The sequence below is a fragment of the Mchenga conophoros genome, linkage group LG7 (genome assembly GCF_057382185.1).
Source record: "Mchenga conophoros isolate Kocher_MC1m ecotype Shallow Benthic linkage group LG7, M_conophoros_male_GT1.1, whole genome shotgun sequence".
Classification (NCBI taxonomy): domain Eukaryota; kingdom Metazoa; phylum Chordata; class Actinopteri; order Cichliformes; family Cichlidae; genus Mchenga; species Mchenga conophoros.
The window spans coordinates 8,950,216-8,978,190 of NC_140532.1; the positions used below are offsets into that span (position 1 = coordinate 8,950,216).

The 27,975-nt window shown below is 41.0% G+C and overlaps 2 protein-coding genes across 12 annotated transcripts; one reads left to right on the plus strand and one right to left on the minus strand.

Moving 5' to 3' along the window:
- The first annotated feature begins 2,655 nt into the window (after nucleotides 1-2,655).
- On the plus strand, nucleotides 2,656-23,509 carry LOC146569541 (ELKS/Rab6-interacting/CAST family member 1-like). 11 transcript variants are annotated; one of them, XR_014893346.1, is made up of 22 exons: nucleotides 2,656-2,857; nucleotides 4,033-4,797; nucleotides 4,922-5,110; nucleotides 7,919-8,210; nucleotides 10,288-10,415; nucleotides 10,528-10,605; nucleotides 10,695-10,850; nucleotides 11,821-11,988; nucleotides 13,504-13,671; nucleotides 13,772-13,909; nucleotides 14,001-14,141; nucleotides 14,400-14,540; nucleotides 14,646-14,839; nucleotides 15,378-15,389; nucleotides 15,986-16,121; nucleotides 16,239-16,370; nucleotides 16,594-16,650; nucleotides 17,245-17,405; nucleotides 17,603-17,750; nucleotides 18,904-18,999; nucleotides 19,198-19,276; nucleotides 20,306-20,444. XR_014893346.1 is itself a non-coding variant. In XM_085281900.1 (22 exons), exons 2-22 carry the CDS (start codon nucleotides 4,252-4,254, stop codon nucleotides 21,025-21,027), a joined length of 3,402 nt encoding a protein of 1,133 aa, XP_085138026.1. In that variant the 5' UTR covers nucleotides 2,656-2,857; nucleotides 4,033-4,251; the 3' UTR covers nucleotides 21,028-23,509. The 11 variants fall into 11 exon arrangements, 8 of the variants coding, with proteins under 8 accessions (XP_085138026.1, XP_085138025.1, XP_085138031.1 ...); XM_085281900.1 differs by lacking the exon at nucleotides 19,198-19,276 and adding an exon at nucleotides 20,890-23,509 and having other exon boundaries at nucleotides 10,531-10,605; nucleotides 20,306-20,491; XM_085281899.1 differs by lacking the exon at nucleotides 19,198-19,276 and adding an exon at nucleotides 20,890-23,509 and having other exon boundaries at nucleotides 2,657-2,857; nucleotides 20,306-20,491.
- A 747-nt stretch (nucleotides 23,510-24,256) lies between these two features.
- LOC146569542 (F-box/LRR-repeat protein 14-like) lies at nucleotides 24,257-27,461 on the minus strand. Its single transcript, XM_085281907.1, has one exon. The coding sequence runs from the start codon at nucleotides 26,755-26,757 to the stop codon at nucleotides 25,546-25,548; it is 1,212 nt and encodes a 403-aa protein (XP_085138033.1). The 5' UTR covers nucleotides 26,758-27,461; the 3' UTR covers nucleotides 24,257-25,545.
- Between the last annotated feature and the right edge of the window lie 514 nt (nucleotides 27,462-27,975).

Sequence of the window (27,975 nt, forward strand, 5' to 3'; positions counted from 1 at the left end):
AGCTGGATCATTTTACTGAAACGATTGAGCCAGCCCCCACGTTGTTTTGTGTTATGGGTATTACGGTAAGAGAAACTAAGGTCTGGTTTCAAAATTAAAGGGATCTCCAAGTCAATCTACTCATTTAGTCCGTCATTAATGATATATGTAAATCATAAATGAAATCTAGAAAACAAAAACAAAATACTATTAAAACAAATATATTCCAAATTTAAATAGAAATAATAAAATATGAAAAGTATATGCTGTTTTAACATAATAATTTCACTTTAGATCCACAGTGCACACCCCAACAGTGTTTACCACCTGGGTCAAGTCAGTCTGAAATGAACGACAAAAGTATCGTCCTTTGAAATTTGATTACCCACGGTTCTTGACTAGAGTTTTGTTTTTTGTTGTTGTTGGTTTTTTTAAAACCTGCATTCAGAACACCAGTATATAGAAAAATCCTCTTGTCAATGTTTAATTCCAATTTTGAGCCACAGTACATATCCTCTCATTATTATACAGTTAATATCAGGTCAATCTGACAATCGGTCTGTGGAAATAGCAAGTTTCCTTATAATAGCATTTTAAATTCATACAAAGATAGCTCATATATGACATCTCTGAAGGCCTTTACTTTGAAATTCAAAATCAGACAGTCTTGACACTGACAGAGTTACACAGTGAGGGTGCATACTATTGATCTAAAGTGAAATTAGTCCAAATAAGTCTGTGGAAACAGTTAATTTTTTATGACTGTGCATGTTGTTTGAAATTTCCTGATCTCTTTGATCTGTAATTAGATTTTTTTTTCACATCAATTTCTGTATTTCATTATATGTTACGTCATCGATGATGGCCTAGATCTCCAGAAAAATGACAGATTAATGATTGGTTATATCTTTTGTATACATGTATTTTAGAGATAAATATAGACTATCTTCTTGTCACATGTGTTACCTTAATCTTTTGGCAGTTTTAAACCCTTTTAGGAATTTATTTCCCTCAGATTTTTCAGCCTTGTAGACAGAATGACAGACTAATAATAACAATGATCATGCAACACTTCAGGAGATTATCTTTATTATTTTCACTCACCTTTGTTAAAACTGTGTTTTTGTCCATTTGTGCAACCATTTATTTGCTATAACAATGAAAATAAATAAATTAAAAAAAAAACAGTTAGAAATGAGTAATTAAGTATGATGCAATCTTTTATATTTTATCTCTGATGTGTAACATAATTCAATGGATGTAAAATTATTACCTTGTCAAATATGTGAAATAAAATAGAAAAATTATTACAAACTTGAGCAATCATGACCAATTCTTTATCAGGCTTTAGGAAATATGTAAAAGGAAGTCACTGTGGTGTTTTCTTTCAAAATAATAGCCTTTTCATACACAAATCTAATGTAGTTTATCACATTTACAATTGTAAAATTAATTAATTAGTAAAAATAACACGGTGTTTATCGACAGTACTTGACCGTGGGGATGAGAACTCCTGTAGTGCTTGGATCTCTATAAATTGATGGATCAAGAAGGTGTAATTGTTCAATTAACATATTATTTTATTTGAACATAAAAATAAATTGTAACACCCAAAGCATGTGTGGAGTGCAATATTTCTGTAAATGTTAGGGACAGAAAAATGGAAATTTCCATTTCCATTTCCATAGAAAGGCTCACAAAGGAACAATGGACCAAAATATGTTTTAGTACACAGAAAAACACGACTTAATCCCACACACTTTCATACTTCTAGTTGCTACTATATTTAATAGTTCCTTTTATATTGTTCTTGTATAAATTAGCCTATATTCCTAAATATGTAGTAATAAGTATAGTTATAATAGAGATTTGTTTCAGCTTTTGTGGTCACGTTTGTACGTGACCTAAAAGAGACATCACACGATATTTCCTGGGGACATTCCAGGTAATTTTGGGGGGGGGGGGGGGAATATAAACCCACAAAGTATTCTGTTTTAAGGGATTTTATTCTCACTAAAATGGTTATGACCTGTAAGACTTTTAAAACATTTTGCAAAATAATATAAACAGTATAAGCTCTATACGTAAATGAAGTTGTAATATTCAATCTACACATTTACCATTTACATTGTCCTAAACATCTCTTTTGATAAAGAAAGAAACAGTCTGATCACTAGTCTTTTGTTGCAATAGCAGCCTATAAAGTGCTATATTTAACTTTTTAACCATAATGGGAAAGATGAATTGAAGAGTTGCAATTTTCTTTTTTATTAACGTTTCTTTATTAAAACATTTCCTGCAGGTATGCCCTGCCCCCTGCTGGTGATTACTCCCTAAACCTACCACATGTATTTGCTTTCATAAATTTCACTCGAAATGAAAATGCTCTGTTTATCATCAGCCCATCATACCTTCATATCTGAATAATACTTGTTGTTAATATCAGGAGGACCGATTCTTTATCAAATGGTGGTAAACTACTTTTTCCTATTATTATGTGAATGTTCATTGCATTTAAGTTCAAAATACTCCCCTCACCTCTGACTTCTGTCCTTATGTTCATTTAAAGCTTTGTATTTTTCGAGATGTCGGTAAATTTCTTGCTGTCCACGTCCCCTCCTTCTAACGTAGAATCGTGACCGCGCTTTTAAAATCCAAGCGTGGCGAGGAAGGCCGCCGTGAACGCGCGCCGGAGGCTTGACGTCACTGAGGCGCCCTGGCTCTCCTGAGCCGCTGGTACTGCTGGTGAAAAGATGGGAAAATCTGATAGACATTTATCGAGGAATTAACGTAAAATGAACGATTTTTGCAGCTGACTTATTTTTGACAGAGGATCCACTATTAGCAAGGATTTGGCTTCTACCAGACAACGACAAAGGTAGTTTGTTCGGAGGGTTTTTCTCCTCTGTGGCTATTGTGTTAGCGAGAAAAAAAAAGGTTCTTCTTGACCACATAAATTGGATATACTAGCCTCCATATGTAACGGCGAGCTAACGTTAAGCGTTTGTCGTATTTCCCTTTCTTTTATAATTAGCAGTATCACAGCTACATATATGTAAACCGGTGAATGAATAACCGTAGCTTGAAATGAAAAACCGTTGAGCTGAGGAGAAGGAAAATGGATATGGTTTGATATGGGTGTCTCCAAAGCAGACACCGTACGGAGTCGATGGGATTGTGCAAAAAAAAAAAAGGGAAAAAAGCTTTGATTCCCGTTAAACGTGTCACATTTTGACGACACTTACGATTAACTTGTCACATTAAACATCTACCCAGCTATCTGACAAACTGTTATTTCCGTTTGTATACAAATTTTCACGCTCAGACATTTTTCCCCCCACAATGTCCAGCATGGACAGTCCCCTCCTTCCCTCCCTTGCTAGTTTTAATCCATAGCGATAGCAAATTAGAAGAATGAATCGGAGAGCCAGCATTTATTTTGGTGGCAAAATACACAATGGAATATAAAACTCAGAAGCTAACAAACGGGGTTAAAGCGTCATTAAAGGCACAAGTGTCATGCTTTACTGTTAGCCGGCGTGTTAACGTGACATTAGCAGTTAGCAAGGCCAAACACACTCAAGATAAATGTCTGTGGTGGACATATATACATACATGTATGTATGTATGTATGTATACACACACACACACACACACGTCAGACTACTTAGACACATTACATTACTACCAAAACCTTGTAACATTAGACTATATGTGCAAATTATATGGTTGTGACCTGAAAGTACTTGTTACAAGATTAACATTTTGTTGAAAGCTAACCTAAAATCACTTCTACCTTTGGCCTCAAGTAGATTAGAGCAAAGATTTCGCTCCAAAGGACCCTTCACTAGAAGAATTTTCTTCTTAGACATGACTGTGTACAGTTGCGTAACTGTCTGTACTGCAGGAAGGTATTCAGTTAAGACAGTGAAACCTTCAGTCTGTACTGGTACTCTGTTTTCAGTTTTGCATGCATTCAGTTGTTTTATTCATGTGTTATTTTGTGTGCTGTTGCTATGCAGTTAACTGGGAACAATTGTGTTTTCTTTGCAGATTGATGTCCTCATTTGTAACAGTGGCTAGTTTATCTTTGAGGTCTGTTAGCATCAGCAACCCCTGAGAGTGGAGTGTTTCAGACCTCTGTTGTATCATGAACATTGTGCTCACCAGTTTAAGCTGGATCTCTAACACTAGTAAAATTCATAACGATATAACCAGATACTAAGGGTTGTTCTTCAGATTTGGTAGTGCCTCCCTTCTATTTAGTCAAAAATGTACGGTAGTGCTCGCTCTGTTGGCAGAGGGGATACAAACCATAGCGGAGGAAGAGATGGAAGTGGTACTGGTAATCAGGGATCTGGCCGTTCCCCTCGGCTCCCCCGTTCTCCTCGGATGGGGCACCGGCGTACCAACAGCACTGGAGGCAGTGGGGGAGGTCCTGGAGGAGCAGGAGGCAAGACCCTTTCAATGGAGAACATCCAGTCCCTCAATGCTGCGTATGCCACCTCAGGACCAATGTACCTGAGTGACAATGAGGTCACCATGGGAGGTGACCACCTTCCCAAAACTGGTGGCACAGTGACCACCATGGGGAGACAGAGGGTGACTTATGGGTCGAGAGGTAGCAGCAGTGGAGTTGTAGCAGCAAGTACTCCTAATATCTCCACCACAGTGCCTGCCAATGCTGTGCTACCAGCAGGCATGATGGCTGGAGATGCCCTAGCTTTTGGAGATCACCACATGGCCTCCACAGTGCCCCATTCTCTAAGGCAGGCAAGGGACAATACCATACTTGACCTGCAGGCCCAACTCAAAGAGGTACTTTGCCAGTTTTTTCCCACGATTTTCTCAATTCTGAAATTTTGATGAAGAGGTTAATTTATGGCATTCACCGGTCATATGTTGGGTTGTCATGTACCTACCATTTATCCTGCGTTCTCAGGTTCTGCGGGAGAATGAGATGCTGCGGCGAGAAGTGGAAGTTAAGGAAAGCAAACTCAGCTCCTCCATGAACTCTATTAAGACCTTCTGGAGTCCAGAATTAAAAAAGGAGCGAGCTCTCAGGAAAGATGAGGCATCCAAGATCGCCGTCTGGAAGGAACAGTATCGTGTTATTCAAGATGAAGCACAGGTGAGCGTTGCTTAATGCTTAAATAGACTTTTAGCCTCTGTTTTGTTTTTTGTTTTGTTTTGGGGGGTTTTCCCTCTAATTTCATCATATGATGTCTCTCAGTCTGGATAGATTTGCCAAACTTCCAGAGCTTAACATGTTTGAGGAGGGGGGAAAAAAGCATTTCAAGCAGTGTGTCCGCTTTAGTACAAATGCTTTTCTCTTTTTGTTCTCTCTCTGCATAGGTTAGTGACAGTTTTTGAGCATCTAGTTAATCCTCTTATATGCAGCTATATGCTTGTGCATTTTAGATGAAAAAGGGTGGAAGTCTCATCTGAGGAACAGGATGAAAAATGTGCGAGGAAAAAAAAAAGAAGAGATGAGAACATTACAAAAGGTAGCAATAATAAAGGAGGGCTTTGCAAATAGTGCAATTTACAATTTACTAATACTGCGTCTATGCAGTATGTAATGATTAGTGTTTAGATGTTTAACTAAGCACTAATCATCACATACTGCATATATGCAATTTGAAGATTTTATCAAATCTCTCTTTTTAAATTTTTTGTCAACATTTTAGTGAAGCAATCACACCTTTGTGACCTACACCTGTTAAAACTAAGTATATAGCAATACACCGTACATATTTTGGCACCGTTAAATAGGAGTTCATCTAAGCAGGTATTTCTGTCTCGACTCCCTCTTTCTTAATAAATAAGTGTAGTGTCGACAAACTTTGCATAGGATGGTTCTATGGTTTAAAATCTAAAAGTGTAATTGGATAAGTGCAGATAAGGTCTTTTTAAATACTCTACGGTAGGTTGTTGGGCTCGTGCAAATTGGGTTTCGTTAATGAAGAGGCATCGTCTTTGTTTCACTGTGGTTCTTAATGGGTGGGCAGACCTGTATAATTTGCTGTTTTCACTCCTGCTGAGTCACAGAATCACACTCTGGACTAATTCCCAGTAATGCCTGACTAGCACTGCGTAATCAGCGAGTGCTTTAATTTAAAGATGTCTGCTTTTGTATGTCTGCCTCCGCCTCCCACACTGGCACACGTGCAATGGAAAGCATGGACACGCAAACATGCACACAGCAGTGTACTGACTCTTTGCATTAACTTACGCTTATTACATTTACTTACTATAACCTTAACCCTAACTACTACTTGCGTAGATCTTAGTCTTAGGCCTAAAGATAACTTTACGTTGGTGGTTCTTAAAGTGGAGCCATTTTAAGGAGGTGACCAGAGAGTAACTAAAAAAAGGTTGACTGAATATGATTTTAGTTTTGTCGAGAAAATAAACTGCCAGAAATTTAACCATAGATATTTTTAATTAGCTATCGCTTTTAAAAATTGTGAGGTGTAGGTGGTGTGAATGATTTTCCGCTTGCAGAAAAATGAGAGGAATGCTACTTAACTATAACTTGAAACCTGTCTTGCTTTTAAAAGCATATGATTTAAATTATTGCTACTTGCTTTTTGTCTGTAAGAGTAAGCTGCCTCCCTTCAGGTCCTCATTGGAGGGCATTTGTTTAAGTTTCATGTAAAGCTGTTTAAGCAGATGTCTACATTTTTATGCATATATTTAAATGGATTACTTTGAATTTGAACACAGTGTTTCCCAATTCATACCACAGGCGAGTCTTCCTCTGCTTTGTTCTTCCTCTGTTTTGTTTGCTGTTGTAATATTAATGTTATATACTGCCATATGTTGTAGTGTGAATTGACCATCTTCATCCCCTACATTAAGTCAGATAATAATAGAATAATCACCAGTTATTTCTTGTTAATGATTCCTTGCCGCATTGATTAAACGCTGCTTTTTTTGTGAGATTTGCCAAAGATGTTTAATTATTGGATGTGGTGATGGCGGTGCCACAGAGTTAAGTTACACAAAATGTTTGTATCACATTATCCAGTGTGGAAGATAAGCTGTTGACTTCTTGTTATATCAATTTAGAAAGTGCATCATATAACCGCAATGTTTTGTGCTCTTTCAGACACCTAACTCTTGTCTTTTCTCAGAAGAGAGTGAGAATATGGGGGCTGAGGAAGGGAGGTGTGTGTGTGTGTGTGTGTGTGTGTGTGTGTGTGTCAGTTCTTGTCCGCACATGCATCTCCCCATGTGTGTGCGTCTGTTGTGTCGGGGGGGTGGATCGGTGCAGTCACAGCAGTGAGTCAGCCTTAGTCACGGGGTGGAGAGGGTGATGGAAAGGGATGGTTAGTGAGAAGAGAGGTGAGAGTATCAGAGGGAGGTAGAGAAGGAGTGTAGACTGCTGGTGGAAGGAGAAGAAGGGAATAACAAAGGAAGGAAAGGGAGGGGGCGCGGGAGGTGGAGGATGGAGAGATACGAAGGGAGGCAGACACTGACTTCTCTCTTTGTTCTGTCATCTGAAAATGCTCGCAGCTGGTTCAGACCAGAGTGTAACACAGCCTTGTGTTACTGTCTCACAGCAACTCTGCCAAGAGTCTGTGGCGTCAGATGCCACAAACAATGCAATACTATACGGGGCTTATTGTGTTTCACCACTTGCATCTCTCTGGCCATGAATTGCAACAATGCTCAGAAAGCCTCCATGTTTTGGATCTATAAGTTGTGGCGCTGCTGAATTTTCAGTTATGATTAGTTTTTGTTTGGCTGGATGCAACGCAATACTCTACCAGGAGCCATTCCCAGAAAGTAGCCCGTGCATCATTCATAAAATCAATAAAATTTTCACCTCGTCTCCCTTGTCATATAAATAGCCTTGCAATAAAGGCTAGAGAACAAAGAGTAGAACCAGTAATTGTCAGCAGTTATATGTGTGTCTCTCCTCTGTCCCTAGCATCTCCAGATGACTGTTCAGGCTCTCCAAGATGAGCTAAGGATCCAGAGGGACCTGAACCAGCTGCTCCAGCAAGATCCTGCTAGTCAAGGAAGGGACCTGGCCCTGACATCCGAACCTACAGAGGAGAACTACCGACGGCTACAGGGTGAGCATGAGAGGCAGGCCAAGGAGCTCTTCCTTCTTCGGAAGACCCTGGAGGAGATGGAGCTGAGGATTGACACACAGAAGCAGACCCTGGCAGCCAGAGATGAGTCCATCAAGAAACTACTGGAAATGCTGCAGAGCAAAGGTGGGTTTAAGCAGGAAAAACCAAAATAGTTTAATGAAGTTTACAGTTGATTGATTATTAATGACTGTTTAGCTGTTTGTTGCATGTCTTCTGGTTCATGTATAGGGTTCACTAGGAAACAAATAAACTGTTTGAAACTCTAGGCCAATCATATTCATCCATTAACATTTTATTACTCAGTAGGTCTCAGGTTATCACTTGTCCCAGCCTATTTTCCTCAGCTCCTTTAATGCTCACACAGCTGTAGGTCAATTGTGGCATTCACTGCTCCATTTTCTAGACATGATTTCTCCTTTAAACTCAAGCAGGAGCTTAAAGACACTCCAAGCCTGTGCTCAGGTGTTTTTAAAAAGTAATTGCATGCCGTCTTCCCTAGGGTGTAAATACAAAGGACATGAAATCTGAAGAACCCAAAGGTACATGAAATTAAAAGAAACCTAAAACTCCTTCCAGAAAAAGCTTAAACCCATTGAACCCTCAGCAGTTTTGGGGCTTTCTTTTAAACTCCTGTCACATATGTACTCACTCTGGGCTCATTTTAACAGGGCAATCATAACTAGATTTTTTTTTTGCACAGTATAAACACTCAGGCCAGTCCCCAGAACGGTTGGTGTCCTATAACAGGTGCGGTGAAACACTCAGACTGTATGTAAAAGATGGATGTCACCTCCATAATGTCACCTGTTGCTTAACAAAGTTACAAAGTTCTGTTGGGAAGTCTTCGAACTGACCGTCATCTTGTTTTTAAACTGGACATGAGTGAGGCGGCGAATCTGAAGATGACTGTATGTTCACAGGTTAGCAACTCATATCCTGCTTTATCCTCCCTTTTGAGTCTAATAGATGACAGTAATTACAAGGGAAATATTTAAGGGGGAATTTGCTTGGAGGGATAGAATAGATAGGCAGGTTTAAGGCACTTCTACCTTTGGTGCTTGTTTTTAGAGCTAGAAACTACACTATATTGCCAAAAACATTCACTTGTCTGCTTTCAAACACATACGATCTTGTTCATACGATATGATGTCAGCACACCCTTTGCAGCTATGACAGCTTCAACTCTTCTGGGAATACTTTCCAGAAGGTTTAGGAGTGTGTTTATGGCAATTTTTGACCGTTCTTCCAGAAGCACATTTGTGAGGTCAAACACTGAGGTCTCCGCTCTGATTGATCCCAAAGGTGTTCTCTCGGGTTTAGGTCAGGACTCTGAAGGCCAGTCAAGTTCTTCCACACCAAACTCGCTCATCTGTGTCTTTTTGCACCTTGGTTTGTGTACTGCTGTGGAATCATGCTGCAACAGAACATGATTCCAAACACGAAGTTGGGTGCATGAAATTGTCCAAATGTGTTGGTGTACTAAGCATTAAGAGTTCCTTTCACTGGAACTAAGGTGCTGACCCCATCTCCTAAAATATAACCCCATGCCCTAATACCCCCTCCACCAAACCTTACACTTGGCACAATGCAGTCAGACAAGTACCGTTCCCCTGGCATCCACAAACCCAGACCATCAGATTGCCAGACGGAGAAGCATGATTCATCACTTCAGAGAACACATCTCCACTGCCCTAAAGTCCAATGGCGGCATGCATTATAGCACTGCATTTGGTGATATAAGGCTTAGATGCAGCTGCTTGGCCATGAAAACCCATTCCATGAAGCTCGAGCTAATCTGAATGCCGCATGAAGTTTGGAGGTTTGTAGTGACTGACTCTGCAGAAAGTTGGTGACCTCTGCACACTACTTCCCTCAGCATTCGCTATGATTTTTTTTTTTTTTTTTTTTTTTTTTTTTTTTTTTAAGGATGGCAGGTTTTTAAGGCTTCAGGGGTTCAGTAAGTTAAATTACACTGCCCATTAGGTTCAATGTTGTGTGCTTTGTTTGTTTGGTTTTTCTTTTACAGTAGATGTGCAGAGTCTATCCTCGGATATCCTTACCTGCTAAACAATTGTGTGCTTTTGTTTCTTTGTTTGTCTCTGAGAGTTAAACACAATTGGCTGTTGTAAACATCTAGACTTCATAATAGTCTTTTTACATACATCAGAATTGTAACAAGTTGTTATGTTTGCTGTGTTAGGACCATCTGCCAAGGCATCAGAGGAGGACCAGGAGAGGACAAGGAGACTGGCTGATGCAGAAATGCACAGGCATCACCTTGAGAGTTTGCTGGACCAGAGAGACAGGGAGATCACTGCTCTGAGAGAGGTAATCTCCAGTTTATTAATTTTGGCATGCATTACTTTTAAGGCTTTCCATCATATTTGGTTTGATTGGTAAGATATCGATATTCATCAACCGTGTTTTACATCTGACACAGCAGGAGCTGCACCGTCGGTATGAAGGAACTCCAGAGTCCACCAAAACTAAGGCCCTACAAACTGTCATTGACATGAAGGTGAACATTTAGATAGAGAAATGTGTGTGTGTTTATAGTGTATTGGTGACAACATGCTATTGGTGATAACCTTTTTCCATTAACTCCAGGATGCAAAAATCAACTCAATGGAGCGGAGCCTCAGGGACATGGAGGAGGAGCTGCTAATGCTGAAATCGAATGGACTTCTGAGCTGTGAAGAGCGTCAAGAAGAGATGAAGCAGATGGAGGTTTACCGCAGTCACACAAAGTTCATGAAGAACAAGGTCAGAGACTGTGTAATAATTCTTATGGGTTTTTTTGTGTTCACACATAAAACCCTAGAAACTACCTTTTTCTCACGGTAGCTGTAGCTTGTAGAGGTGGGAATCACCATACATCCCACGATACGATATTATCACAATACTTAACGCACGATACGATATTATTGCAATTTTTTAAAAATATTTTGCGATATTGAGATTCTGTACATAAAGGTAAACTTTATCAATATTCATTTTATCTAATATCAAAGTCTCACACTCAGTCTTTCTCTCATTTCAGTCAGTTTTATTGTTGACAAACTGAACGGTTTGTATTACAGTCTAGTCCAACTTAACTGAATGCAACCATCTGGTACAATTATAGCTATTCTGAACTATGCAATTTATGAAAACTATGCAGCCCATTTAGCAACTGAAGAATTTGAAAGTAAATTAAAACAAAGTATAATTTTACATTAAATAAAAAAGTTTTAAACTTAAAATAAAATATGTTTATTGCTGCCAAAAAAAAAGTTAAACACATTTGGACAGTGAAGGAATGTCAGGATTCTTGCTCAGAAAAAGGAGCTGATCAACATGCTCTGAAGTCAGAGCACAAAAACTTTTTTTGTAACAAAATATCGATTTCTGCTGTCCCTGTATCGATACATTATTAGCAAACAAAATATCACGATACTACACAGTATCGATTTTTCCCCCCACCCCTAGTAGCTCGGGAGGTAGAGCTAGCCATCTACTGATCAGAAGGTTTGATCTGCATGCCAAGTATCCTTGGGCAAGAAACTAACCCCAACTTGAATGTCTGTGATTGGTAGATAGAAAGTCATTGTGTGAATGGGTGAGTGAGCCACGTTGTATACAGTGCTTTGAGTGCTCCGCCAGTAGAAAGGCGCTATATAAGAATCAATTTACCATTTTACAATTTGTCCAACCCTTCCTCTTTCTTTCTGCGCTCGGGCTAATCTTTTTTCAGATGGAGCAGGTGAAGCAGGACCTCTCCAGGAAGGACACCGAGCTGCTCGGTTTGCAGACAAAACTGGAGACGCTTACCAACCAGTTCTCAGACAGCAAGCAACACATTGAAGTCCTCAAGGAATCCCTCACTGCCAAAGAGCAGCGGGCTGCCATCTTACAGACGGAGGTAGAGTATCCATACTTTCTCACCCACTGTATTGGTATAGACCAGGGGTCGGCAACCTGTGGCTCCGGAGCTGTATGTGGCTCTTTAGTCCTTATATTGCGGCTCTGCATGGTTTGGAAAAATAAATCTAACTGAAGTGTATTTTATTTGTGTTAGTTCTAAATTGGAAGATTATTCTGATCTTGAAATATAAAAATAAAAATAAAGTTATATTTTATTATTTTTCGTCGCTCAAAATAAGCGTCACACTCAGGGAAGCCGGTATACCTGCCGAAATGACGTGCATTTACTGAGACCTTCAACCCCAGGTAGGCCAAGTATGGAGAAATGTAAGAAAAGAAAAATATCTGAAGAAAATACAACATTTAATGATGCCTGGGCAGATTCATTTGTATTTACTTCTGACGAGAGTGGCCTACCAGTATGCCTAATTTGTGGAGTGTCGATCTTCGGATCCACATACGTATGTGAACAACTATTCTCCACCATGATCTATGCTAAAAACAAACACCGCTCACGCCTCACAGATAACAGCTTACAGTCCTGCGTAAAGAGGAAAGTGACTTTGTACAGCCCCGATCGTACAGCATGCACTGTGCACAGAGGTTCAGGAGCAGAAGTCCGATTGTAAACATATCACGGCAGACCCAACGATGTTTACATGAACATGCTCTTCAGCATCTCTTTATTGACCACTTTTCACACACACAGCCGGCTGTAGCTTTGCAGCTCACAGCCCGACACATACAAACAACAGCAGAGAGAACAAGCCGGTGAGGCGTGATTGCGGATGCCACTCAGGTACGTCACGCCCCGCAAAGCACATTAACCAGGTAAAATAAATATTATGCAGATACTTAATATTTATTTTTAATTTTTTAGGAGCATAGTGCTTTTTTCCAATTATTTTTAAAATTCTGGTCAAGGCTCCGCTACACTCCGATAGCCCAGAAGGGATGACGGCTCACAGTTTTTGTTTGCTACATGGATAATTTGAGTTCAGCTTTTTAATTAATTAAAGCATAAAGGTAAAAACCAATATACACAGTGTTGTCTTCATTTTAGATGTCAAAAAGTATTTGCGGCTCCCAGTGTTTTCTTTTCCGTAGAAACCGGGTCCAAATGGTTCTTTGGGTGTTAAAGGTTGCTGACCCCTGGTATAGACTGTAGAGGCCTTTACACACCGGACTCATAACCATTCACACCGATTGCATAATTTAACTGGGTGACTGTGCAGCTTCTTTTTTTTTTTCTTTCCTGAACCAAGCTTGATTTTTATTTTTTTAATCTGGATAAACAGGCACACCTCGTATCTCAAAACATTGATAGGTACTGAATAAACAATGACATGGAAATAGTAAAATAATAGTATTTTTTATCTCAGAAACACAACACCGCTCTGAAATCTTCCTCAGAAGTTTAAATCTTTGCTTTTGTCCACACTCATTTTTAACTTGTAGCAGGACACGTCTGTAGTTCATGTCCGTAAACTGCTAACCCATCTTGTCTATCTAGGTGGATGCCTTGCGCCTGCGTTTGGAAGAGAAGGAAGCAACTTTGAATAAAAAGAGCAAGCAGATACAAGAAATGTCAGAGGAGAAGGGAACCCTCAATGGGGAAATCCACGACCTTAAGGATATGCTGGAGGTTAAGGAGCGCAAGATCAATGTGCTTCAGAAGAAGGTAACGTTAACAGAGAATAGTGCAATCTTATTTTTGAAATGGCAATATGTGTCCAACGCAAGATCAATTTTATTGATGGTTACTTGTGTTTTCACTGCAGATCGAGAACCTGCAGGAACAGCTGAGGGACAAGGAGAAGCAGATGAGCAGCCTGAAGGAGAGAGTAAAGTCTTTGCAGGCTGACACTTCCAATACTGACACTGCTCTCACAACACTGGAGGAGTCTCTTGCAGAAAAGGTGGATTAATTTCTGCAGACTTGTATTAGTCCATAATAGTTGATAATCTGTATAAGAATCTTGCTTGATTCTTTCCTCCACCTCTTTATAGGAGCGGATCATCGAGCGTCTAAAAGAGCAGAGAGATAGAGACGACCGGGAGAAGACGGAGGAGCTTGAATGTACCAAAAAGGAGCTGAAAGAGTTGAAGGAAAGGTTGAGCTTACTGCAGGGAGACCTGTCAGACAGAGAGGTGAGAAACATATGCAAAAAAACACACAGGCAAACTCTTGTTTACTGTGATTCTATTAATATAATAAAACAGTGCTGTCAGACACGGGCCTCAGTTTTTTGTTGTTTTTTTCCCGCCTGTTAGTCCTAACTTTGCACTGAGGCATGGATGCCTGCATTGGTGTTAATGTATTCTTAGTGTGTGTGTGTGTGTGTGTGTGTGTGTGTGTGTGTGTGTGTGTGTGTGTGTGTGTACACGTGTGTACACGTGTGTACACAGACCTCTCTGTTGGACCTAAAGGAGCACGCCTCCTCCCTGGCCTCCTCAGGGCTGAAGAAAGACTCCAGACTCAAGAGTTTTGAGATTGCCTTGGAACAGAAGAAGGAAGAGTGCCTCAAACTGGAGAATCAACTTAAGAGAGTGAGAAATACATTAAATACGTATTAAATACAAATACATTAAATAAAGCTTCAGGCACCTCACGTGGCCTGAAATGTCTAAACTACAGCCTTTGTTCTCCATCAGGCTCAGAATGCAGCGTTGGAAGCTCAAGCCAACACTGAGCTGGCTGAGCGCATTAGGAACCTCGAACAGGAAGTGGCCCGCCACAGAGAGGATTCTGGGAAAGCTCAAGCTGAAGTGGACCGCCTCCTGGAGATACTCAGAGAAATGGAGAATGAGAAAAATGACAAAGACAAAAAGATCAGTGAGCTGGAGAGGTGGGTTTGTGGATCTTGTCAGTGTGCATGTGTACATGTGGTGGATATTCAAGGGTGGATGCACCATATAAATGTGTATAACAAGTATTTAATGAGGTATAATGTAGGTCCACAGTTTGTCTCTGGGACTTCTGACCTTTGTTCGTCACATGCGATGTAAACATCTGACGTGGTATCGCTGTAGAGACTGTTGTGGCTGGCACATTAAAAGCAGTCTAAATTGGCTTTCTGCCATTTGACATCCTGGCAGGAGTGCTTTGAAAGCTGGTGTTTGAGGTTTTGTGAGGTGTTTTGTTTCAGTGTTGACATGCTCAGCAACAGGCAGCTTCTTTTCATGTTCCTGCAATTGTTTTATTATTATTTTGTGTAACATGACCTTGTTAGATCCAGAAAAGATGCTGCATAATCCGTGAGCTGATATTTTATGAGTGAAACCCCTTCTGTCTTGTTCTCCATGTTTGCTTATTCTCTTAGTCTGAGTCTGCTTTTCTCTTTACTGCTTTCTTGTCTTTTCATTGGAAATTTCCCACCCCGCCAGTTTGGCCTCAAGGTTAGTGACAATGCTTTTCTCTCCTCCTCACCTTGACACATTTCTCTCTCTCTCTTCCTGTGGAGCTGCAAGCAGTTGTCTTTTTCTTACTTCTGCTCAGGCTCATTTTTCCTTTTTTGCTTTATAGTTTTTGGGTTTGTTTGTTTGTTTGTTTTTTCACTCAAAGTCAAAATGATGCCTGAAATCTCACCCAAGCAAGTCTGTAAGATTGTGAATGTTTGTTTAAAATGGCAAATTATACCTCTTTATGTCCATATTTGAATCAACTACATTTACTTGGTGTACAACGATTAATGACCTAGAAATTGTAACGTGGGAATGTCTGAGTCATCAAGCACATACCTAATATACAATATTTGTTTTTGGTCCCATGACTTTATTTGCATGAGTTCCTTTATTTAGTTATGGATAAGCCATCTGTGTCACGCATCCGTAAGCTCAAAGTGGTAAAATACAGCGCTATATCTTGAAAATGCTTGCTGTTCACTTGTGTGTAAGACACATTTTCACTGTTCTAGAGGAACTGGAGCCCAAAATGAGGTCTGATTTGTCCTCTTGCTCCAAATAGAATATCTAATGTAACTGACTTCCTGTAGGCAAATGAAGGATCAGTCGAAGAAGGTGGCATCACTGAAGCACAAAGAGCAGGTGGAGAAGAGCAGGAATGCTCGACTTATGGAGGAAGCCAGGAAGAGGGAAGACAACCTGTCTGAGAACTCCCAGCAGGTGAAGGTGAGGCTTGCCTGTGGATGATCTGCACTGTGCAAATTCTGTAGGAATGCTACTGCCTTTCTCAGTCAGGGTACAACTGGGCGAATCTGACATCTCCTTCCTTCTTCTACTGTGAAGGACACTTTACGCCAAAAGACAGAGCGCATAGAGGAGCTGGAGGAGGCCTTGAGAGAGAGCGTTCAAATCACTGCTGAGCGAGAGATGGTGCTCGCACAGGAGGAGGCTGCCAGGTCACTTCAGGAGAAACAGGTACACAAACACACAAATATAGCAAAGCAATATTTATGACCCAGCACCGCACGGTTAAAAGAAACTGCAGTTCTTCCTCTGTCGCCTTTTTCTGCTGCCACTGTGCTGTCGCTCATCCTTTCTCTCCCTCTCTGCCTGTCCGTCCTCTTACTTCCTCTTCTTTCATCTCTGCTTGTCATTTTCTCTTGTTTTGTTTTTTTCTCCGCTACACACCGCCTCTCAGAAGCACTCACTCAAAGCAATGCATGAGTCCAACCTCGCCAACTTTAAGTGGTCTAAGGTATGAGCCCAGTATGTGTCAGTGAGCAGCGACTCTTACAGGGGGTGGACACAATAAAAGCAACACCTCTACAGTTCATGCAGTCTCATGCAACAACCCTGCACAGGATACATGGGTCAAGTTTTAGTAATTGTTGGAGGGACTGCATGTGTGTGAAATGTGTTGGTGTTGTTTCCAGCCCATGTAATTTATGCGCCTTTGTTTACCTGCTGTTTGCTTTTAAAACGATGCTCATTAAAGTTTTCACTTTAATGAAATCCAAAGCCAAGTACATTTTTACTTCGAGCATGAATTATTCATTAATTCCCCTGTTTAGTCTGTTGTGATTAAGTAAATGTTTAATAAGGAATAACTGTAGTGCCTGTTTAAATTAAATAACAGGTAAATGAAATCCAGTCTTGATCCCTAGTCCTTCCCATCAGACCACGTGAATTCTGCTGTCCCTCCCTCTTATAAGAGACTGACAAATCATCCAGTGTCTTTTCTGGAAAAAAAAGCTCCATCCTTTTCCCTGGTGGATTTCAGGTAATCCACTCCAATCATCATTGAGCTGTTTGTGTGCGTGTGTGTGTGTGTGTGTGTCGGTGTTCCCAGATGGAGGAGCTGCTGGGGGCCATGGAGAAGGTGAAGCAGGAGCTTGAGTCCATGAGGGCTAAGTTGGCCTCCACTCAGCAGTCTCTGTGTGAGAAAGAGGCTCACCTCACAACCCTGAGAGCCGAGCGCAGGAAACACCTGGAGGAGGTGCTGGAGATGAAGTAAGAGACACACACACACACACACAGTGGGATTGCATAGACTCTGGATTATTGATCACCGCCTTAATCTTGTAAAATGTCATCCAATTCTGGCTTTTCCCAGATGGCAGGCTAATGTTGTGCAATGAATAATAAATGATAATCGAGCTATTTACTTTTGTGGGTAAATGCCACATTGTTACATCTCCACCTAACAGGCAGGAGGCGCTGTTGGCGGCTATTAGCGAGAAAGACGCTAACATTGCACTACTGGAGTTGTCATCCTCTAAGAAGAAGAAGACCCAGGACGAAGTGGCTCAGCTGAAGCGGGAGAAAGACAGACTGGTGCAGCAGCTCAAGCAGCAGGTGAGGAGGGGGCTGATGGTGTTCACAGAGAGGGTGATGGAGTGAAAGATGTAACGCTGGTACCAGAAGTTTTTCCAGGTTTCCAGCTGCTATATGCAGGAAAATAAATCCTCACAGGACTGATGGGGAAATAATTTTGATCTTTTCTTTAAATAAAAAGTAAAAGCTCTATGAAACTGATGGATTAGAAGTAAAACTGTCTATGTCTAGAATGTGCTGCAGCTGTGTTTTTAAGCACAAAGAAACGGGTGTTACCATGTATTGTTAGTTAAAGTGAATGGCTCTACCTTTCTTTCACTACTACTACTACTACTCATACTTAGGTCTGACTTTCACACTAAAAGCACTGTGGCATTAATAATTACTGAGCAGATGTGCACGTTAGAGCTCATCTTAGTTCAATCTGTTAATTAGTCTTTGAAATCACATGCTTGGGATGCCAGTGCCAGATGACCATATGCCAAATGGCTGAAATGCAGCAGCTCGGGTTAGAGTTGAGAAAGACGTGTGGCAAAGAATTCTGTCTCCCCACATTCCTGTCTCTCCTCACTGTGCTTGCATATGCTTGTAGTGTTTCTACCTGTGAGGAGCAGATATCTTTAAAATTTTTACTTTTAATTTGGCAAAAACTGAAATAACTACAGGTTAAACTGAACACACGCTGTCAACCAAACTGGTTTCTTTTTATATGCCAGTCTGAAAATGCCTGTTGGAGCCTGTCCATGTTGAACTTGCCTGTTTTATCAAACCCTGCATAGCATGAGTTGATGTCGCATCTCCATCATCTGAATCTTTGGAATTTCTTGGGACAAATCTGAGATGATCTAGGGAGAGGAATTCAATGAGTGTAAATAGCAAGAGAAACTATGTCGTCTTAGATGGTAAATCAGACTCATTTGCTCTTACTTCCTGGTGCACCTTCTGTTTCCACACGCATCTGTGTGTGTGTACAATAACATGCAAATGACGTCTGTGCACAGTGGTGAAAACTGAGCCAGGCAGTGTTCATTAAATGATGAAGTAAGATTAGATTTATCCTGTTAACAATTTGTTTTCAGGCTGTACTCCCAAGATTTCAGCAGTTAGCTATAAAACCTTGGCCATAATTACGATTTCCTCTTCATCTTAGTTGGATGTTTTTAACAATTTGCAGACCCAGAACAGGATGAAGCTGATGGCCGACAACTACGAGGATGACCATCTGAAGACTGCACCTGACCAAACGAATCACAAACCCTCTCCAGATCAGGTAGTTTTCTTAACTGCCATAAACTGCTTTGCTAAATTTTTCTTCAGTCGATTTGTGGCCACGTCTGTAAGTAAGGTTGAACTCACGGCTTGCTCTCTAAAACTCGGAAGTTTTCTGCTGCTACTTTTCTTGTCTGTTTTGCACACTAACCAGATGTTCCTTCCTAATGCTGCAATTGGCTTACCTTGTGGCTAACAGGATGACGAGGAGGGTATCTGGGCGTAGCCAACCTTTTGCCCACCCCCTCCCCTCTCTCTCAGCCATTTTGTTCAGAAGGGTGAGCTTGTATGAAAAGCCGTTGCTCCATTGGCATGTTTGCTTGTCTTCCATTTCTCTGTGGGGTGCTTTTGATGCACATCTCTCCTCACAAACTCATCCTGTGCTTCAGCATTCATATACTGCTTTTTTTTTTTATGGGTGGGGAATTCTGTGTGTGTGTGTGCGTGTGTGTGTGCGTGTGCGTGCGCCCAGAGTGTCATCACTTCAAATGAAAGCAGCTTAGCTTTGCATGTCACTGGTCTGATGCTAATGATTGGCTTCTGACGTTTGGCTCAGACAAACAGGTGTTGGATAATGGCTTTAAACTTGATCTAATCAGTGGTTTAGTTATTTGCTTTGTAGGACACTTTGTTTAGCGGCACAAATCTTTACTCTGTCAGAGTGGCTTTCTTTTTCTTTCTTTTTTAAATGCCAAAGACACACCAAAAAAAACCCCAAAAACGCCCAGACTCTTATGGCACAGCCAAGCTTCTCTCAGAAGGGATGTTTTGTTTCTAAGTGCCTCTCTTGGCTCACTGGGCACCATTCACTCAGGCTTTAATGATACTGTCTGCTGACCGTTTTTCTCCTTTGTTAGTGGTTAGTTTGCTGTACTTATTTGTCATGACTAGCTGTTATAAATCAAACATGTAGAAATTGCTCAGATGTACTGAGCTCTGCTATAATGTGCTATCATTATTATTTATATTATGTACAGTGCTTTGCTACTCTAACCAATCGTCATAAAATCGCGGGGCAGATCAGGACTCGACTCGCTGTATCTCAGCATGGCTTGAAACACTATTTGGGAACCACTTTTCTAGCTTTAGGGGTTTAGCAGGAATTTTGGCTGTCATATGAGCTGGTGATGGGCATGCATGTCAAGGCTTATGCTTTCTTTGTTTTTAAACACAAGTGGTGTCTCGTGCTTGGTTCCTTTCATTCTGTTCAACCGTTTAAACCGGGGTAAATTTTATCGTTTAATTTTTTTTTTCGTGCCATTTCCTTCAAATCGCCTTTCTCACTTCTTCTTCCTCACATCTTGCAGATGATACCCCCTCTTCTAGCCCTGTCCCAGAACCGCAGTAAGCTCAAACTTTACATCGCCCACCTGACAGACCTCTGCCACGATCGAGACCCCAGCATCCTCAGCCAGCTCACGCCGCCCGCTCACTACCACCACAGCGACCCTGAAGACTGGGAGGAGGACCTCCAGAAAATGAGCGCCGAACAGGTAATGAAGAAACTCTTAAGTCATCGTGACATTCATCTCTGAGCCGCTTCTTTGATACATATTAAGCTTTATTTTGCGGGAGCATTAAAAATATGCTTTTGGAGAGATTTTATTGGTGGCGAGGCAATTCAAAGAGGAAATCAGGGAATCGGTTCAAGAGACAAACAAACACACTTCCAGTGCAGTAACATGACTTAACATGAAGGAAATGGAAAAGGTGCAGCAGGGAAAACTGATCACAGACAAAAGAGGAATGGAGTAGATGCAGCTGTGTGTTGTTTAAGAACCCTCTTTTAACCTCAGATATACCTAAACATGCACCTTTTTGTGAATTGTGCTGATGGCTGTGTAGAAATGCAAATGCTATTAAAAAGCTATTCCTGCCCTTTCTCCTGCAGTTGGAGCGGGAGCTGGAGGTGTGTGAGAAGGAGAGCGGAGAGCTGCAGGAATATGCCAACTCTGTTCTCCAGCAGATTGCAGACTACTGCCCTGATATCCTGGAGCAGGTCGTCAACGCCCTCGAAGAGTCTTGCTGAAAACTCTGACCTCAGACACAACCCGTCTGAGTCCAGGTCTCCCTACCTCCACCCCCCAAAAAAGTGAAAGGTTCCTGGAGAGAAGAGAAAGTAGGGGGCATTATCACATCTTGCTGGACTCCTCTTCTTCGTGTCCCTCATTCTACCCTGCAACAAACTGTCAGGACCTCTGGGTGCTTTCCTGTCCCACATGTTAATCTGTCAGGCTGGCAAAATTAAATTAGGGATGTTCGTGCTGTTAAATATGGCACTTGACACAGGTAACGACAGCCGCCGATAGATTTTACGTGCACACCTCATCACTGTCAGGCAGACAATAGCACACTATCGGTTGTTGCAAAATAAGTAGCATTTGCAAACACCCCTAATTTGATTTTTGCTTTTTAAAGGAAACTAAAAACTGAACATGGGTGAATTTGGAGGGGGGAAAAAAAGCAGACTTGCACATAGTTACGCACAACGGAGAATACTGCCAACCTTTTTCTCCTTAGATAGCTTTATTGATAACAGGAGCACTCGGGTTGATCTCAGTCTTTAACCCCTTGGATTTCTCTCACAGAACTTTCAAGTTGAAGTAGTAAGTTTATTTGTTGCTCTGGACAGGAAAGCACTTTTTTGGTCTTGGAGAACTGGGGAGCTGCTACATCTCGAGGGAGCGGAGAGGAGCTGGGCCCAGTGGGTAAACCATGGATCTGTGTAATAGTTTGGTCCTTGAATAGTAACACTGAATGCAACATTAATATTCTCAAAAGCCTTGGGTCTGTCCACGTAGCTTGGATTAGGATGTAGGTGTGTTACTGTCATCGTCTGTGGCTGGGTCATTAGAGGGGGAGTCAAGGCCTGACCTTTGACATAAAACAAAGGTCAGATTTTAGTTAGTATGTTCTCAACAGATGAGAGAGAGGATTTTAAAAAAAAAAAGAAAAAAAAGAAGCTTTTTTTATTATTGGTGACGATTAATAAGTTTTAGATGGTTTTGCACACTTGTCCACTTGTTTATAGGGTATGCAATGTTTGTTTTGCGAACGTTTTAGTGGCCTTGGAGCATGCACAGAGATAAGTACTGGACCTAACGCAGGGATATTTATTCCTCTGTAATACTGGTGCTAAGGCATGATGTAAGAAATTACGATCTGAACATTCAGTCTTCATCCAAAGTTCCTTTAGATGGTACTCAAAGCCCACCTGATCCTAAGTTTGTCGACTGAATCGCTGACAAAAACGAGCGATGCCTCTGCTGTTGTGTTTTTTGAACTCTTCAGGGCTGTGGTTTTTAATTACTAAGTGCATCTACATTTCCAGAAAGGTCACTTTTCAGCAGATTTTGACTTTTTAGATAAGTTTGTAAATAACGTGATATTTAACATGTGCAGTGACTGAATAAAGGTACCTAGGTGGAAGGTGTTGTGCATTCTCTTAAAAAAAAAAAATATATATATATATATATATATTGGAAAAGTTAAAGCAGTGCAGTTGTCATTGTGTCTTATTTTGTCTGCAGGACAAAATGTGCGTGTGTGTGTGTGTGCGCGCGCGTGTGACACAGTACTGCCACAATTTGCGGAAAGTCGCGTTCAATAGAGATATATAAATATAACACATATATAAATATATAAAATGTTTACTGTATCGATATGCATTGAATGTTTGCACAGAATCTTGAAGGGCAAGCTGCTCTGAACAACATGACTGTCGAGTTAACGTCCTCAGCAGAAATGGAGGAAAGAAGTGTCAAAAAAAAAAAACTTGTGTCAAAATAATGTGTGAACTACAAATGTTTCAAACCGTGACTGTGTGATGGGAGAGTACTTTTCTTACTTTTATTTCTAATCGTTCACCAGAGGGTGATGTAAATGTATTATCTGAGATTCCAGTGTTGTCTTTTCTTATGTCAATGGTTTTGGCTGTTTGATGTCAAAGGCAGACCGAGCCTGACGGATAAAAATACGCCTGGCTCTTCTGCTGTCATAAGAGAAACACAATGTTACACAACAGTGTGAAACTGCGCCAGTATACGTCTGAAAATGGGTGATTTTTTTTTATTTTTATTTCTATGTATGTTGTAAATTTACTGGTATATTTGAGAGGGAGGGTGTACTTCAAAAAAACAAAAACACCCCCCTGTGTTGGAAGATGTTATTTGGATGCTTGTTTTTTTTGCTCAGTAAATTCTCCTTAATATCTGTAACCTGTCATCACTACAGAAAAAGCATTTTTCAGAATCCCCCCCCCCTTGCTTTGGCCTGTGTGTCCTTGCCCTTGCCTTAATGATTTCTTTTTCTCAATTCCTGTTTGTGGAACACAGAGCTGCTTAAGGGGCTTCTGTCAAAGTTCATGGTGTTAGTTTTTATTTTGCATTTGTATAACAGATGTACTGCCTTCTGTTTATTCATGTCAAGAATCAAACTGTGTAAAAAGAAAGCAACATGTTAGTGAGTTATTTGGATTTTGTATGTATGTAAATAAATAAATTATAAGCCTTGTTTTCTTGTTATGAGGGCTTTTTTTTTCCCCTTTAATTTTAAATTCCTACTTTGATTCCTTTCCAATCGCTTCCTACCTTTGAAACAGAGGAGGGAAGTTGACTAACAGAAGAAAATAAAGACTTATAATGGACATGTAGTGTAGCTGTCACATCTGTCCTTTGTTTGACCTTAGCTGTAACTAGTGCGTATTATCCTGTTGCCATCCTGTAATCTGTGACCTCTGACATAAACAAGGCATTTTCACCCATAGGGTATTTTGTTTTTTGGACCTTTCTGATTTTGTGGGGAGAATACCAGTATATCAGCAGTGCCTGAAAGACTCAGACCATCCCGTCTGGCACTAACAACCATGCCACATTCAAAGACACTTCTTCTGATACTCAGGCTGAACTTCAGCAGGTCATCTTGACCATGTCTGAAGGCTGTGGTAGGTTTACTTCACCTTTGGTCCACAATAAAGTTAGGTTGCTTCAAAAAGGAATAAAATAAATATATTTTGTTGAAATACATCAAATGCATGTTCTGTGGTTCAGATTTTGACCATAGCAGTTAACAAATTTGACTATGCAGCATTTGTATTATGCCAACTTCAGATATAACTCAGCATTATACTATAGAAATATACCAAAAACTGATCGAACATACTGCACAGCCAATAGAAGCTGTACAAACCACAGAAATAAAAGCTTATAATCATACACCTAATCAAAGTTGGTACAGCTGTTACAAATAAGAGACAAGAATCAAACATATGTCCTCTTTATTCATAAATATCACTCCTGTATGAATATAAAACAATCTTAAATTACTGCTTTTTTTTCTTTTTTTTTTAAAGAAATACTCTGGTGTTATCATTGGAAGCGCCAGTTGAAAGTATTGCATATAGTCTTGGTAGTTGCTAATGACTACACCTCACTGTATATGTGATGATAAACCTTAGACGTGATACATAACTTACTTCCTCAGTAATATGAAAGGGAGGCCACTAAACATAGGTAAACAAAGACAGGAGTGATTCACCCACTTCAATTTGAAGTACAAATTTTAGTCATTCAATTACACAAAAAAAATGTTACAGGTAAATAAAAAAAACAAGGAAAAAAAACAAACAAAATCTATTACAAAAACTTCAAGCACTCGAGCACTTCTGTTTAAAGTTAAATGCCTAGCTGTTACTCAGAAAACCAAAAAAAAGGATGAAAAAGAGAAATCAAAATCTCCATTGGTATGTGAGTCACAAAAATATAAACTCTAATCTAGTATTTAGCAACAGCAGGCACTCCTGTGTTCAATGAATGAGGTAGCTAGACAGTAGGAACTGTACACAGGCTGAGATTTAAAGTGCCCCTATTATGCTTTGGGTGGTTTCCCTCATCCTTTTTTTGTGTTGTCTATAACAAATACAGTTTCTCTTTTCCCACAGAAAACATTGCTGCTGGACCGAAATACCTCATTCTGGATTTTGTTGCCTCTGAAATTTACATCACATTTTAAAAATACTCATATCCTTACTCTGTGCACAAATACACCATATTTTAATACAAATTCACAACCAAGCTTTTGTTTCCAAATTTTTCTGGTTTTGATGTTAGCCAGCAGACTGAGCATAAAATAGTGGAGACTATTTAGACTAATCTAAAGCGGCTGTCACTCTAACAAAACAATCACTTAGAAAGTTGAAAAGCATGCGTTTCTACTGTGGCTAAAGCCTTTTCTTTCTTTTCTTTTTTTAAAATCAGGCAACAGATTGTGGAGGGCTAGGTCAATGCAACCTGAGCAGCAATGACAGCATGAAATAAATTCTGGTAGATCCCTAAAATAAAAAATTCAGACCCTCTAAATGAGCATAATTGGGGTACTTTAAGGAAGGAGAGGACAAGACTGAAATAAAGTCAGAGTATTGCAGCAGAGGTGAACAATATTCCAGTGATGAATGCCGAGTCCGGCTCCTCGTTTTTAGTCGCAGCATAGAAGGTAAATTTAAGAATGGAAGCAGAGTCTCCTCTGAAATGTGGACTGAACAGGAGAGCTTTCACCTCACCCTCTCACTCTCGGTCATCTGCCACAGTCCCAGGTTTAACACTTTAAGGCACGGGAGCTGTGTTATCCTCTCCAAGCCCCTCTTGGTGATCTTAGTACAACCATACAGATCGATCCCTGTCAGCTGGCTCAAGTGGTCAGCTATCAATTCCAAGCCTTTGTCTGTGATTCGCACACACTGTCCAATGTTTAGAGTCTTGAGTTCGTGCATCTGGCGTACCATCCTGTTAATGCCATCGTCACTGATGTGACAAGAGCACAGAGACAGAGACTTCAGTTGATATAGCCCCTGGGCAATGTAAGCCAGGCTCTGGTCAGCAATCTTATCACAGAAGGAGACGTCAAGCCCGGTGAGCCGGAGGGAGCCCGTGGCCAGATGCATTATCCCGGTGTCACTGATGTTATCACACGACCGCAGGTTCAGGCTGCACAGGTGGGTCATGTGTGACAGGTGGATCATCCCCGCATCAGATATCCCCCCACAGAAGCTGAGGTTGAGCACTTTGAGCTTGTTTAGGCCCTTTGAGATATGTTTGAGGGAGAGGTCGGTGAGCTTCTGGCAGTCCTGCAAAGTTAACTTCTCCAGGGTGAGGCAACCCTCCGCTGCACTGCGGGTCATACCAGACAGGTGGCCGATGCCCACGTCAGACACATGCCTGCAGCTACGCAGGTTAAGGCTCTTGAGTCTGTGCAAGCCCCAGGCAATGAGCAGCAGGCCCGTGTTGGTGATATTGCTGCATCCCCCGAGTTCAAGCACCTCCAGGTTTTTGAGGTACTGAGCGATCCTTCCCAGGCTGGAGTCAGTGATCTGTTTACAAAGGCTGAGGTTCAGCACTCGCAGGGATGAGATGTCCTGCACAAAGGCATGTCCGAGACCGTTGTCTGTGAGGTTGAAACACCCACACAGGTTAAGGCTTTCAATGTGCGGCATCCCCTGAATCACGTAACTCAGACTTCGCCTCAGGCTGAGAATCTGAACCTTCTTGATGCCCCGAGTCTGCAGGCTGGGGAACAGAGACGGGTTGGCTCGCCGCAGATGGAGCTTGGCTTCCACCCCCCTCCACACCGACTTGTGGTAGGACGCGTCTCTCCAGGCCGTGCACACTTGGGCTACTCTCCCTTTGTCCTTAACGTCCAGGTAACTGAAAATAATGGCCAAAATTTCCGGGAAAAGGCACGAGATATGCGTCTCCATTTCAAACATGTCTGCAGGCGGACTCCTTTTGGCAGCACAGGCTGCTTGTGAGCGACAATACTCCCCCGAAACTCTGCTGCCGAAGTTGCTGTCTGGCCCGGCAAACGTTAGCTAACGTCAGCTAGCATACAGACGAGCTACCGGACAGCTTCAAGTGTAGAATGACAAAAAGAAACATGCTCTATTAGAGTCAATAAAAAACAAGAGCACGCAAAATGACCACTAGCTGCACGGTACTGCTGACAAGGTGGAGACAGAGGCAGGAGACTCAGAGATGGAGACGTAGTAGTTACCTAGCAAAGCTAGGCTAACAGCAGCGGCGCAGCGTCAGCTAGCTGTCCAAACTTGAGAGCTTCAAAGTCGGACAGCCCGTTCGTCCAAGACGCCCGGAACAGCTTATTCTTTACTCCAGCTCATGGCGACGCTTAAACTCTCTTGTGTAGGAACTTTTATCTCTCGCGCTGTTTTCTCGTACAACGACAGCTGCCCGGCTCCTTTATCTTCTTTGGCATTTCCATCCCGGATCTCCCCCATGAATAAACCAACTGTTAGCGCACGGCGACTAGCGACTCCTACTGGATCCATGAACATTTTTTTCTTTTTAAAATAAGATTGTATGGTTAAAAAACAAACAAACAAACAAAAAAACCCCAACAAACTCAATAGTGCTTTGCGATACTACAAATTTAGGTAGATCCGATACCAAGTAACCACAGGGCCAGCATTGCCGATACCAATGCCGATACTTTTAACTTACAAAAGCAGCTTATGTAGGGGAGAGCAGTGTGTCATGATCGAAGTGATTAATCATAATCGATTTGCAAGTTCTGGTCACATTTCAATCACCATTAAAGAATTTGCTACTTTCCAAAAATACCATGTTAACACAACAAAACATTCCTTTTCAGCTTTTCATGTATTCTGAAATGCATGGACTGTAAATGTGCCTGTCTCTAAAAGGACCAGGTCACCTTCTGTTGTTTTTATGTGCTATGGGCTGCAAATAAAATAGATGTGTCAGTCAGCAAAAAAACAGGGGTCAGAAATTATTCATAAACTATGTTTGAGTTAAATTTGTCCATTTCCAATTCAGTAATTAATTTATCACAATGAAGTGATTAAAAACACTGAAAACATATCAAATGTTTAAACTGAGAAAATGCAACATTTAAAGAAAAAATAAGGTTATTTTGAAATTGATGGCAGCACCATGTCTCAAAACAGTTG

Coding starts and splice junctions, on each gene's coding strand:
- LOC146569542 (XM_085281907.1), bottom strand. CDS start 26,757: ATGTTTGAAATGGAGACGCATATCTCGTGCCTTTTCCCGGAAATTTTG.
- LOC146569541 (XM_085281899.1), top strand. CDS start 4,252: ATGTACGGTAGTGCTCGCTCTGTTGGCAGAGGGGATACAAACCATAGC. Junction 10,851..11,820: donor CAAAGTTCATGAAGAACAAG/GTCAGAGACTGT, acceptor ATCTTTTTTCAG/ATGGAGCAGGTGAAGCAGGA. Junction 17,406..17,602: donor GAGGAGGTGCTGGAGATGAA/GTAAGAGACACA, acceptor TCCACCTAACAG/GCAGGAGGCGCTGTTGGCGG.